At 37.3% G+C, this 14171-nt stretch overlaps 1 protein-coding gene and 1 long non-coding RNA gene across 33 annotated transcripts in view; both read right to left on the bottom strand.

The window, feature by feature from the left end:
* The window catches only part of LOC104786453 (probable LRR receptor-like serine/threonine-protein kinase At3g47570), a 3791-nt gene extending 661 nt beyond the window's left edge, over window positions 1-3130 (bottom strand). The window contains exons 1-2 of one of the 2 annotated variants that reach the window (XR_002037951.1): window positions 396-3130; window positions 141-299 (exon numbers count right to left, since the gene is read on the bottom strand). Coding sequence is in view for 1 of the 2 variants with exons in the window: in XM_010511875.2 (XP_010510177.2) it covers window positions 247-299; window positions 396-1479 (1137 nt within the window). In the remaining variant the exon portion in view is untranslated. Of the gene's footprint in view, window positions 1-39; window positions 300-395 lie in introns of those variants that run through there. The other variant, XM_010511875.2, reaches the window with a different exon arrangement.
* On the bottom strand, window positions 3849-13930 carry LOC104786457. 31 transcript variants are annotated; one of them, XR_002037957.1, is made up of 43 exons: window positions 13892-13930; window positions 13717-13792; window positions 13435-13619; window positions 13238-13321; window positions 13099-13160; window positions 12897-12978; window positions 12696-12786; window positions 12518-12595; window positions 12327-12408; window positions 12023-12137; window positions 11825-11914; window positions 11607-11714; window positions 11383-11434; window positions 11042-11136; window positions 10803-10936; window positions 10635-10711; window positions 10428-10530; window positions 10237-10332; window positions 10028-10138; window positions 9888-9941; window positions 9570-9778; window positions 9196-9264; window positions 8981-9093; window positions 8845-8887; window positions 8564-8670; window positions 8345-8403; window positions 8118-8184; window positions 7840-8006; window positions 7671-7757; window positions 7557-7588; window positions 7278-7436; window positions 6813-7092; window positions 6534-6660; window positions 6265-6427; window positions 6055-6173; window positions 5902-5979; window positions 5687-5795; window positions 5521-5612; window positions 5301-5385; window positions 5020-5199; window positions 4855-4909; window positions 4507-4736; window positions 3849-4433 (listed from the first exon to the last, which is right to left on the bottom strand). It is a non-coding gene; the product is annotated as an uncharacterized LOC104786457 (long non-coding RNA). The 31 variants fall into 31 exon arrangements; XR_002037966.1 differs by having other exon boundaries at window positions 7278-7295; window positions 7392-7436; window positions 7720-7757; window positions 9196-9778; XR_002037964.1 differs by having other exon boundaries at window positions 7278-7330; window positions 7392-7436; window positions 7720-7757; window positions 9196-9778.

Consider the following 14171-nt stretch of genomic DNA (forward strand, 5'->3'; position numbering starts at 1 on the left):
TCAAAGACTTGAAGAATATAAGAACACCTCTCTTATTGATTTAGAAAACTTCTCAAAAACTAAATCTCTCAAGTCTCTCTGGTCTCATGGAACACCTCTCCATAGACTCATATATTTATATGTTTCATCTTTTCCTAAACCTATTAGGATTAACATATTACAACTTAAGACTTTAGGAACTTTTCCTTTTCCTATTCTATCTCTTAAGGCAACTTCCTAGGAGATAGCTTGTTCTTCAAGTTGGAATTATCCAACATATACATCACCATGTATTGATGGCTGTCCTCCCATTCCATATTCTGCATCATAATTCACATAAACAAGCTTGTAATGAAAAACAAAAACCAAAAAACACTAATTTTATTCATTAGTAAAGTACACTACACTAATATTACCTGGTGCGGCGTAGTCGATGGTTCCTCTAACACCAGCTGAGCTTAGTTGGTTATAGAAAGACTCTTGATCGAACTTGAGGAGAAGACGAGCGAGACCAAAGTCGCTAACATGGGAAATCAAATCATCGTCTAGGAGGATATTGCTTGGCTTAATATCATAATGAGCGATAGGTTCATAACAATGAACGTGAAGATAGTCCAAAACAGAAGCCACGTCAATGGCAATGTTGAGCCTTTCAAGAAGTGTCAAAGTTCTTGAGGGCCTACGAATCTCTTCTACTTCCTCTGGGTGCAGCCACATATCAAGGCTTCCATTAGGCATGAACTCATAGATGAGAGCTCTGAACTCGTTCCCTTGAAAATCAATACTCGAACAAGCCGTCAATAGTTTCACAAGATTACAATGTCGTATGTCCTTCATGGATTCACATTCTGCCATAAAGCTCTTCATTGCTCCACGTCTCTGCATGTTTAGAACTTTCACAGCAACAACTTTGTTCTCTGCAGGGAGAAAGGCTTTAAACACCGTACCAAAACTTCCTGACCCAATCATATTGCTCGAAGAGAAGCCATCAGTCGCATTTAGGATCTCTCCATAACTTATATTGTCATGTAAAACCTCCACTGTGGAAGGAGTTGGATCATTATTTTCCCGGTTCTTCTTTCTTTTTCTGAATTGACATAGAGAAAATGAAGCTACTAAGAGCAGCAAAAGCAAAGCAATGCATACGACGACCCCGATCACTATTTTCTTCGGAAGAGAGGAGGAATGCTTTGATCCCGTTGATGGTGCTTCATTGATGCATGGCTTTAGTTTGAACTCCTTGATGCCTCCACAAAGATTTTTGTTTCCAAATACTGAAACAATAGAAGCATTTCGAAAATTTCCTTCTGTTGGCACACTTCCCACCAAGTTGTTATTAGAGAGATTGAGATACACCAATGAAGAAAAGTTTGCAAGATAAGCAGGTATACTTCCGAAGAGATTATTATTGGAGAAATCAACTCTTTTAAGACCCTTTAACCCTCTTATATCCGGAATCGGTCCATCAAAATGATTACCTTGCAGCGAAAGTAATTCCATCGAGAGACAATTTCCCAAGGAGTGTGGAAGTTGTCCGGATAATTTATTACGCGCAGCAGATAGTCCGGATGTTTAAGTCCTCCAATTTCTTCTGGTAGAGTGCCGGTCAAAGAACTACCTGACATATGTAGTTCAACTAGGGATTGCATTCCCATAATTCCCTTAGGTATAGTCCCATGCAACTTATTTGGCCCAACCATTAAGTACCGTAGGGAAGTACAATTACTAAGACTTAGAGGAATGGTTCCTTCAAAGCTATTGTTTTCCAAGAATAGCACGTCCAACCGAGTGATGTTTCCTAAGAAAGATGGTATCTCTCCTGATATACTATTTGAACTGAGAGCAAATATTTCCAATTGTAGAAGCTTGCCAATAGAGGTTGGGAGTAGGCCTGCTAACTGATTTTCTTGTAACAAAAGTTTTTGTAGGCTTACCAGCTTCCCAATATCGTGAGGAATGCTTCCAGATATGAAATTTGCTCCAAGGCCTAAATCTCGGAGGTTTATGGACAGATTTGCAGTGGAGGTAGGCAAGTGACCTCCAAGCCTATTTCCACTAACGTCTAAAGTTTTCAGTTGGGTGCAGTTCGTTAAAGCACCGAGGAATTCTAAATCTCCAAACGATTGACTCCCCAAAAGATTATAAGAAAAAGACAGGATTTGCAAATTCTGTAATCTTCCCAAGCCAGGAAGAATACTTCCTATCAGATTGTTGTCATTGAGTGACAAGAGTTGAAGAGTCGAGATATTGGCAAGTGTTGCTGGAATGGCTCCTTTGAAATAATTTCTTCCCAGATGTAAAAACTGTAAGTTTGGTAGCAGCTTACCAAAATCAGGTCTCAGGCCACCCGAGAAATAATTAGCCTCTAAGTATAAATACTCAAGCGACGATAAATTGTATAGTGCAGGAGGGAAAACACCAGAGAAGTTGTTCTCTGCTAAAACAAGAAAGAACATGTGAGTCAATCTAGCTATATCACCCGGAATTTCTCCTTCTAGATAGTTAGCCGCAAAGTTAACTTGCATGATTGATGTCAAGTTTCCTATAGAGGCAGGGAGCTTCCCTTTCAAGTTGTTTTTAGCAAGAGATACAAAGACAAGCTTCGTCAATGACCCTAGCTCTAAAGGAACACTTCCTTCAAGATGATTTGAGTGCAAACGAAGTTGCAACAATCTAGAGCAGTTAAATACATTTACTGGAATCTCTCCTCCAAGATTATTAAAGCTCATATCCAAGTACTCAAGTCTAAACAAATTTCCCACCTCGTGAGGGATGGTACCACCGAAAGAGTTATCAGAGAGATTAAGTGATATGAGAAATGAAAGATTACCAATAGATGCTGATATCACTCCGCCCAACTGGAACCCTGTGAGGTTCAAACCGGTAACTCTCTTGTGTTTGAGGCCGCATGTAACTCCTTTCCAGTTGTAGAGAGGGGAAGAGTTATTCCATGAGGACAAAACAACTCTTCTTTCTTCAGCAACTTGAGACTTGAAGTCGACCAAAGCTTTCTTATCACTTTCATCGGTAAAACCATATGCTCCAAGTAACATGAGAGCACTGAAAGAAAATAAGAGAAACAAAACCATGCTTGTCATTTTTTGTTTTTTTTTTGGGTTAAAAATCACTCGTGTGCTTCTCAAATTTTGCAGGAAAGTGAATATATATGAGAGGAAGCAAATGCAAAATTTCTTCTTCTTATTGCTGTCGAAATATACCGGCTGACAAGTCACAACCACATATAATAGTTGCAAGACTTTTCCAAAATCTCGTGAACTTATAGTAAACCTTCTTTGTCGTCTGAGTCAAGTCTACCACTAGTCTCGTGCCTTGTTAATTGTTATACTTCCAAACAGTGCATCCGCCCCATATTGCTCTCAAGAAATAGGGCCCATAACTTTTTTTAAAGAAATGTGAGATTCTTTTTAGCCATTAAACTTTTAAAAACAAATTTTAATCTAAAAACAAAGAAAATTAATTTAACAGACAAAGGGTTCATTTGCGCTTCAAGTTACGTGTTCAAAGGGTTCATTTGCATATGAGGCGAAGCTAGTAAATTCCTTTATCGTGTTGTCATGGTAATGCAACCTTAAAGAAATAAGGGACATAAATACACTTGCTCACAAGCACACATAGAAAACTACTCCACAAGACTTTTCAAAATTCCCGTGGACTTGTAGTCAACCTACTTGTCGCCTAACTTAAGTATCCCACTAGCTAGTTGCTAGTATCGTGTCTTGCATGTTATATAGGGCATTAGATTTGTGCATTAAGATTTAAGATGGTTCATCGAGATGAATAAAATTGCTTTTCTCCCAAAATAAACAACATTTAGATAAATCATTTAATTATAGGCAAAAAAAAAAGAATCATTTGAATGAGTTTTGTAAACTCATGCAAAAATTTTGAAACTATATGGCTGAGTCGAATCGAATCATCTGGCCTGGAGATAGATCAATCAAAAATAGAAACTGTGATTCTCCTCTTTGTTTCTCTGTTATATTCTTATCATTTCCAACAAGGAAATGTTTAATTCAATTTATACAGTCATCATTCATCAAGTGCTTCGCCAGTTGGCCGAGTGAGGGCATGATTAGGATGTTCTTATTTTTATTCTTCTAAAATCGTGGCCGAGATATTTGGTGAATTCCGATTTTCGTATAACTGAATTGAGATTTGTGAGGGTCACGTCGGTTAGAGTTAAGACGAACACTCTTTGGGTGTCAACTCAAAGTGTTCTTCTCATGTCCACGTGTAAAGGCAAAGAGTCTTTTGGGGCTTCCACGTGTTCTTATCATGTCTACGTGTTAAGCGTGTCAATGTTGTTCGGTTTTCCTCTTCTTCTGATTATCTGTGAATGCTACTCGATTTTGTCTTACTTTCTCTTGTCTTTTTCTTCTTCTGATGTCTAGTGTTGTTCGGTTTTGTCTGTACTTTTTCTCTTGGACATAAACCTGAAAAAGAGACGACAAGAGTTGAGAGAGACTAACAGAAAAGTTATACAAGCAACCGTGAAGCACAACGCACCACTTTTCTATTCTCCTCCGGGAGTGTACCTTGCGATGGCTTTGATTTTGCTGAGTCCGATTGGTAGTGCTAGCTACGTTTTCAACAGTCATTTCCCTGCATTGAATCAACAAATAAGAAAAACTATAACAAGAGACACGTGAATGTCAACTACCTTTATACATTTTTCTGGTTACTTCCATTGGTTTGAGACAATGCTGGTGCCTTGTCGAGTTCCACTTCAGTAGCACCTTATTGTTCAACAAACAAAAAAACAAAACAAAAAGATTACTGGTTGAGGGAGATAGATAAACTTGAAACAGAAAAATAAATGTAAAGAAAAGCAGAGAGGATTTTGAGATGACTTACAGAACAATAAGAAGAGGTTATTTTCCATCAATTGGGGCATAGTTCAGCATCATCCCTAATATTATTAACAGGAAGAAAGAGTGAACCTCCATATATCTCCATCATCTAGAAGCGAAGTATCTTGTTGAGTATCTTGTTGGAAACCAAAAAAAATCTCAGACTCACTTATGGATGGAGAACTACTGAAGCGAAGTATCTTGTTGAGTAATGAGACGACTTGCCTGACTTGTTCGGAAAAAGTAATAAAGTCTTTGCGTCGACGACTGAGCTGTCTTTGCGTCGACGACTGAGCTTCTTCTCTCCTCCGGTGATGAGTTGTTTATGTGGAGAGATGTTTCACAGAATCTCCAAAAGAAACAAACCCATTAATTAAGATCTTATCTATGAAATAAAAGTCATATTTAAGAAAGCAAAACACTCAGATGAAGAAACACAAGAATGTATACCTTTTTTGTCATTGTGGAGTTTCTGGCCAAATCAGATGAGAGTTGAAGCAATACCACGAAAACAACGTCTTTTTCTGATCATCACCTGCAAAGACACGAAAACAAATACTTCCACCAGATGCTATTACGTACTCATCATATATATATATAAAGAGTGAACCATATATAAACTGCTTGGAGGACTTCTGACAAGGCCGCTATCTTGATAAAAGCAATATACCTCTATGTTTGACGTTGTTACCGTTGGGGGAAGGTTTGCTTTTGTTTGGTTCAGAATGTTCTTCAATCTTCAAATCAAAGCATATATCCGATCTGCATAGAAGAAGCTTCGTTAAAACAACCAGCCTAAATGAAAACAAATTCGGGGAAGCGGACAAGACAAAGACCTATATTGTAATAACACGCCGGCGCCCGTTTTTGTTCTGAATCTACTTCGTACGTCCTTGAAAAAATCTGAGTCATGTTCCTGGTTGGAACACGAACACAGACACAGACCTGATTCGTTTCACCCAAAACGAAACACAAACTCATTAATTAAGATCCCATACACAAAAACGAAACTCTTCTTTCAAAAGCAAAACATCGGCAAATCGATTAATACCTCTGACTTGTTTTGCTCTCTTGTCGCCTTTGCTGAATCAGATTGGTAGTGGTAGCTACGTTTTTAACACTCATTGCCCTGCAGTTATAAGAATCAACACATTAAAAACAAAAAAAACTATAACAAGAGGAACGTCGCCGACAAGACAAAGACCTAGATTAGCTTTTAATCAAGTTTGATGTTGTTTTACTGTAAGAACACGCCGGCGACCGTTTTTGTGTTCTGAGACAAGAAAGCATCGTCCGTCCTGGCTGGAACACGAACACAAAGACCTGTTTTGTCTCACCCAAAAGAAAACAGTAAGTTCTCGCAAATGAAATTAAACAGAAACAACATTAAAAGAAAGGGAACAAGAGAGAGAACCTTCCAAAGATCCAGCTAGCTGAGGCCCAATTTAGGCAATTGGGAGAACCTCCGGCAGTTATCAAGAATTTACCTCCAAGATACTAGTAGCCTTGTCAACTGAACAAAGTTTACCGCACCTTTGCTTCCCAAAATCAAATGCAACACGAGCAATGTGATCAACCTAAGCAGAATCAGAAACAAGAATGCAATTGAGCAACTCCTACATTAACCAGACGTCAAATAGTTTTCCAGCATAATTAAATATCTAGTAAATGCGAACATGATACCTCACTTGCATAATAGGACATGGTACAAAAGCGAACTTCCTCACCTTGTCCAGTAAGCTCCCGGATGAATGATCAAAAGGTTAAACTGCTTATTAGCTCGCTTAACAGTTCGTGCTCTTCCGAGTATCTGATATTGCATTACAGTTTATAAATAATCAAATAAATATAATCTGCGATTTAAAGCAACTTGCTGACTTAAAGATTGGCAAATCAAAGTGGACGAGAAAGGAAGACGTATTGAGCCAAAGACACCTATAACAAGAAGAAACAGTTTGGTACCTTTTTGGTTCTGAATCTTCTTCATTCTTCAAACTCATAGCATATCACCCATCTGCACAAGAATAGAGAATTAGAAGAAGCTTCCGTAATATATTTTACTTAGCTTCAAGCTTTTCATGCAAACCTGCAAAACGAAACAAAACCTGAGATTCTTGTTACAGTGTTGGTTAAAAAACAAAAAACAAATAAAACACAATATACTTGCTTCTAAATAAAACACAATATACTTCCTTCTGGACTCGATTCTTTAGTACGCATATCTTTAACTCATCACTCGGACCTGCAACCAAAACCATCAATGGTATTAAAGAAAAAACTCATCAATCACTAGAATCAGTTCTAAATTTGGCACTGCAGTCTGAAGTATGAAATTGTTCTTTTCATACTTTTTACTCAGCCTAACAAAACATAACTCAAAAACGTTACTCTGAAAAACAATTTACTGAAAATTGTGTTTTCTCATACCTTAAACTTAGCTTCAAGCTTTTTTTAAACACATCCAATTTATGCAATAAACCCTGAGATTCTTGTTACACTGTTGATTAAAAAAAAAACAGAAACAAATAAAACACGATATACCTGCTTCTTGACTCCATTTAAACAGACCCATAGCATATCTCCGATCTGCACAAAAACAGAGAATTGGAAGAATCTTCCTTAATGTATTTTTCTAAGTCTGAATTAAACAACCAGCTTGGTTAAAAAAAAAATCTGAGATTATACAAAAATGATTTTTTATCATACCTTATACTTAGCGTCAAACTTTTCAGGCAAACCTGCAAAACGAAACATAATCTTGAAATTATTGTTATACTGTTGATAAAACAAAAACTAAAAGAAACAAATAGAACAATGTACCTGCTTCTTGACTCCCATTTAAAAAGAAGAATCAGTTTGACGTTGTTACCTTATTGGTTACGAATCTTCTTCATTCTTCATGCAAACCTGCAAAACGAAACATAAACCTGAGATTCTTGTTACACTGTTGATAAAACAAAAACTAAAAGAAACAAATAGAACAATGTACCTGCTTCTTGACTACATCACAGGCCGTGCTCTTCGAGTATCTGAAAATTGCATTACGATTTATAAGTTAACAATAGACCTGCTTCTGGACTCCATTTAGCTCAGTAAAATCAAGGGTTTTGAACTGAATTCTGGTGCCTTGTCGCCGAGTTTCCACTTGACTAGTACCTTGTTGTTCAACAAAAAAAAAAAAAGAAAAAAGAATCATTGGCTGAGGGAGATAGAAACACTTGAAACAGAACAAAATAAAGAAAAGATCAGGATTTTGACATGACTTACAGTGAAGAGGATTTCAACATCATTTGGGTCCACGATTCAGCATCATCACTAATAATATCTTCATCATCTACAGAAGCAAAAACAGTAAAAAAAGAAATCTCAGTCTCACATATATATGGATGGGGAACTGAAACGAATGTATTGAGTGATTGTGAGTAATATGGAGTCTGGCTTGAGTTGACGATTGAACTTCATCACTCTACCAAAGGATTGAAGTAGTTCCTTACAAGTCACAACACCAGGATCACTTGTCATGTCAGAATTGGAACTAGCAGGAAGCCTATCACTGAAAAAGAAAGACAACCAATAATGTAAAAAACATACAAGTATTAGACAATAAGGTAATTAACATTCTAAAGCTTTGACTCAAAGTGCTAGACCTCCAGAGACGCATCATGACAGCTCAACCAAACCACAGATTACCGTCCTGACAACAAGAGACTTACAAGATAAGTCCTCTCCCTCTCAGTGATAATCCTTGATGCTTTCGTACGTCCTTGGAGAAGTATGGGTCATTGTCCTGGTTTGGGAACACCCAGCCACAGACACAAACCTGTATAGTCGTTTCACCAGGAAAAAGAAAAGAACAAACCCATTAGTTAATTAAGATACAAGATCCCCATATAATACAAGAACGAACTACTCTTATTTCAAAAGCAAAACATTGACACCACCTCTGTAATTATAATAGCAGAATGAAAAGTTTCGATAGGGTTTAGAAAGATACCTCTGGTAGTGCTAGCTACGTTTTTAACCCTAATCCTGCACTCCTGCAGTGAAAAGAAGCAACACATTAGAAAGAAAGAAAAAAAAAACTATAACAAGAAGAACAACGCCGAGAAGACAAAAGACCTATCTATTACCTTTTGTTTTGTAATTGATTAGTTTGAGTCACCGAACACGCACACCAGCGACCGTGTTTGTTCTGAGTCGAATCAAATCATCGTCAGTCCTCGTGTCCACGAACACACAAGACCTGTTTCAGTTTCACCCAAAAAAGAGAAACAAGCCCTAAAATTTTCCAGAAGCAAAAAATAAATATTCATACGAAAAATTAAATTGAAACACAAAACGATACCTCCTCGGACTTGTTCTTCAGGTGATTATTAATATAATAAGAGGAGACCAAGTTGTCTCTAACTAAGCCCTAAATAATTCATTCATGTATAAAAATATAAAAAAACATTGTTAATCGCAAATGTGACGGATCATTGTGGGGATGCCAGTCTGTGACTACACTTCTTTTGGGAGAAAAAAAAGTGAAGAGGTTACATATTCAAATGTTTCAAGGAACAATGAGGCAGGTCTACTACCTAGTAACTGCATCTGTTTGGACTACATAGTAAAGAGTTACTGTCAATCTTAGTAATAATACCTGTACTCACACTTTCTATCGCTACACTAAGCCATATTTCTGCATACATTTGAATAATTTAAAGGTTAAGACTTTACCAAGACAAAATAGGCAAGTAGGTTGCTCTATCGGACCAGCAGCACAAGGCTGTACTAGATCCACTGAACATCTAAAGTAAAAAGCATTCGACATATAATCATCCTGCGCAGAGTTAGATGTATCTTTAAAAGACTGCCTTTTCTTCTCCAAGTCCGTATTTCAGAAGCATTGTAGCGCTGAGCATGGTTGCCAATTGGTTCGTCTTATCCTGGAAATTCAAATAATAGAGAAGTTGTGCACTTTATTTTTGGGGGCATGGAAGTAGTTTTTATATAAGGGAACAAAAGCCGTGTTTGTTTGAAGAATAAAGTTAGAACCTGTCAAGCAATATCAGGTGCAGAACCATGTAAAGGTTCAAAGAGTCCAGGTCGCTGTATTAAGCATGAAGCCATGAAGGGGTTTATGTTTAGACAAGATCATACTACTGCATAGTAAATCAGATTGTTTTATATTATACCGAATCACTGAGACTAGAAGATGGCAGCATTCCAATGTTTCATGTGATTCATTGAAGCTTCACCGGATAATAATATATCACCTAATTTGTTGTTTGTAGCAATGGTGTAAACTGCACATATGAAATAATCGACCCATTGTATCCATTGTAAGTATTTACACAATTTCCAAACCGTTATCAACGCTGACTAGTTTGGCAAATACATGTACCTGTTTGGGGTCACGAACAAGCTGCATCGCAGCATTGTCAACATCAACATATTCAGAGGCTAGTGTTGTTACTCGTTCCATCCATTAAAAAGTGGCCTGCAGAGGAAAATATTGCATTGGCATCAGTGAGCAATTTTATCAATCTGAGGAACATAAAAACTGCTTTAAAATATTAGTCCGTAGTACTTAACAATCTATCCACGGAAATCTGTATCTGAGATTTTCAATCTGCATAAACCTCACTGTTAAACACAACTTCTTCGCCATTTTCATTGGTCTTTATGCCCCTTGGCTCTACAAAACAAATACCTTATCGTGAGACATCATATCTAAAGAAACTGTCCCACTACATAACGAGAAAGACAAGAACTACAATCAGTTTTAAAATTTAAACTGACCTCGTGTAAGATCTTTTACAATATTTAAGATCAACACCTTCTGCTACCTCTCTCTTCAAGGCGGAAGCATCCACTAACTGTATAAAAACAAAACAAAAATTTGAAGTTCACACAAGAAACAAAGTTCTGACTACCAAGAATTTATGAGATTAGGCTGAGGATGGTTACCTATGGCACAACTGTAGCAGGTCTCAGATTTGCAAAGACTTTAAGACCTGCACGAAGCTGAAGTATCCCCTTCACGAAGCTGAAGTATCCCCTTCTCACGCCTCAAATGCTTTTCACTGTTATCCCACTTGTACCTTAAATCATACCAAACATGAAAATATGAGAAACTGTATTTCCCAAAAAAATTTAGAGCCAACAACATAGGTTGGGACAAGAGAGAAGACCCAGAGAAGCACTACATCTGATTCTTTTGCAGCTGCGATGGTCTCCTCCGGAAAGGGAACTCCCAGAGCAGCTCTTCCAATAGGCATCTCCCGTAAGCTAAATTCCAGTCCTAATATAGAGCAAAGACGCAATGTCTTAGACATTTCAGTGGCTAAGAAATAACCATTTTGATTACAACCAAATAACCCCACCCACGATTCTAAATCCCTTTCTTCAGAAAAAAAAACAATCTCGCCAAATTCTAATACTAACATCTTTCAATTTCTAATACAAATTCTAAGCAGAAAACAGTAAGTTCTCGCAAATGAGACTAAACAGCAACAACATTAAGAGAAAGGGAACAAGAGAGAGAGACCCTTCCAATGATCCAGCTCGCTGAAGCACATTTTTGGTAATTGGGAGAACCTCTGGCCACGACATCAGAAAGAATATCAGCAAAAATCATCCCAGTCAGAATGAGAATGGTATCGAACTGGGACATAACAAAGTTAAAATGCATTTTGTAAATCATGGCAGTTAATACATGAGGAGCTGGAAAAAGTGTTCCAGATAGGACTGGCTTTCAGAAAGAAAAAAAACCTGCCGAACAAGATCCATCATAGCAGTGTCAATCAAGAGATGACTCGCTTCAACCTCAGTATACTCTGAAGCCATTGATATGACTATTTTCCTCCACAACAGCGATCCCTGCACCCAAAGAAATTTCAGAAAGAAAAAAACATGAGTTCTGGATCTATCACAATAGTTTCTAATTTAGCTGGAAGTTTTATACTTGTATGCAGTTATCAAGAATTTACCTCCAAGATAGTTGTAGCCTTGTCAACTGAACAAAGTTTACCGCACCTTTGCTTCCCAAAATCAAATGCAACACAAGCAATGTGATCAACCTAAGCAGAATCAGAAACAAGAATGCAATTGAGCAACTCCTACATTAACCAGACGTCAAATACTTTTCCAGCAAAATTAAAAGTCTAGTAAATGCGAAAACATGATACCTCTCTTGCAGACGTATTGAGTGAAAGACATCTATAACTAGAAAATTTGATGTTGTTACTCAGTCACAATCTTCTTCATTCTTCAAACCTATGGCATATCTCAGTCACATTCCATCTAAAAAACCAAAAATAAATAAATTTAAACAGCAGCATGTCGGAATTTCTTGTCAATGCTCGCTTACGTAGGTTATGGACAAGTAAAATAGCAGCATGTTGGAATTCAATCAAAATATAATTCCAAGAAGAAACAAAAGAAGATGCGAGAAAAGTTAAGAGGAATCATAGAGTTTCAATAGTTTATTACCTGTGGAAGGGAATTGTTGGCATGAAGCAATGACTGGTACCTTTTTGTTCACATGCCTTGTCGAGTTCCACTTCAGTAGCACCTTGTTTTTCAACAGAAAAGAAAAGGAAAGGATCATCGGTTGAGGGAGATGGATAAACTTGAAACAGAACAAAATAAATAATAGCAGAGAGGATTTTGAGATGACTTACAGTGCAAGAAGAGGGGATTTCCACCGTTTGGGTGACATCATCCCTAACATTAATGAGAAGAAACTGAACCTCCATCATCTAGAGAAGCAACAAAACCAAAAATCTCAGTCTAACTTATGGATGGGGATCTGAAGCAAACGTATGGAATGATTGTGAGTAATGGAACGACTTCCCTGACTTGTTCGAACAACATGGAGTCTTAGCCTCAACGATTAAGCTTCTTCTCCCGGGTGATGAGTTGTTTTTTGTAGAGAGCTGTTTCATAGAATCTAGAAAAAGAAACGAACCCATCAATTAAGATCCCATATAAAAAACAACACTCTTATTTAAATACCAAAAACATTCGGATGAGAGTTGAAGAAAAACCAAGAATAGTTACCTTTTTCTGGTTGTAGAGTTTCTCGTCAACTCAGATGAGAGCTGAAGACGTCCTGAAAAAAACGTCCTCTTCTGTTCATCACCTGCAAAGACAAGAAAAAATATACTTCCACCAGATATTACTCATCAACAATGCTTGGTTGAAGGATAAAACTTGCAACAGAAGAAAATAAAATCAAGATAAGGATCTAAAGTTTACTTACAGAGGTTTTATCCGTTGTTGTTGTTGACTTGTTTTGTTGTTGTCGTTGAGAGAATCAACATGCTGAGGAGGAAAGATTTTCAGTTATGCAGAGTGAGATTACAAGTGAAACATGCTGTTTTTGTAACAATTTGGCTCACCTGTCTTTATGTTGCATCATCTAGCTTTTGCCTTTTGAGAGCTCTATTTTCCTGAATCAGTTTTGTAGAGCTGGCTATGATTTCCTGCAGTGAGGCAATAAATGGGCAGAACACTATTACTAAAGGAACGTGAAACCAGATTTGGGTATCAGAATCGTTATTAATTAAGACTATAATCTCTGATGGAAGGTATTTACCTTGAATTATGGCAGACGTGGTGTACTTCTTTGTGGTGCAGGCAAAAGCTGGAGTTGTAGAGTGAAGAGCTTGCTGATTTTAAAACAATAACTGACTCACCTGTCATCTAGCTTTTCCCTTGTGATGGCTTAGATTTTGATGACTCAGAATGGTAGTGCTAAATAAGTATTAAACACTCGTTTACCTGCAGTTAAAGGAATCTACACATTAAAATAAACTATAACAAGAGGAACTTGAGACACAATTGGGGTATCAGAATGGTTATTAAGAATGTCAACTACCTTTATGCATTTTTCTGATTACTGCCTTTGGCTTGAGTCAGTTCTGGTGCCTTGTCGAGTTACACTTTAGTAGCACCTTGTTGTTAAAAAAAAAAAAAGATTACTGGTGAAGGGAGATAGATAAACTTGAAACATAATAAAATAAAGAAAAGCAGAGGATTATGAGATGACTTACAGAACAAGAAGAGTGAACCCCCATATATCTCCAATTTCTAGAGAAGCAGCAAACAAGGAAACTAAAAAAGTCTCAGTCTCACTTATGGGAGGGGAACTACTGAAACAAATGTATTGAGTGATTTTGTTGAGTAATGGAACGACTTGCCTGAATTGTTGGGAAAAGCAATGGAGTCTTTGCGTCGACGACTGAGCTTCTTCTCTCCTCCGGTGATGAGTTGTTTTATGTGGAGAGATGTTTCACAGAATCTCCAAAATAAACAAACCCATTAATTAAGATC

The sequence above is a fragment of the Camelina sativa genome, chromosome 5 (genome assembly GCF_000633955.1).
Source record: "Camelina sativa cultivar DH55 chromosome 5, Cs, whole genome shotgun sequence".
NCBI classification, from domain to species: domain Eukaryota; kingdom Viridiplantae; phylum Streptophyta; class Magnoliopsida; order Brassicales; family Brassicaceae; genus Camelina; species Camelina sativa.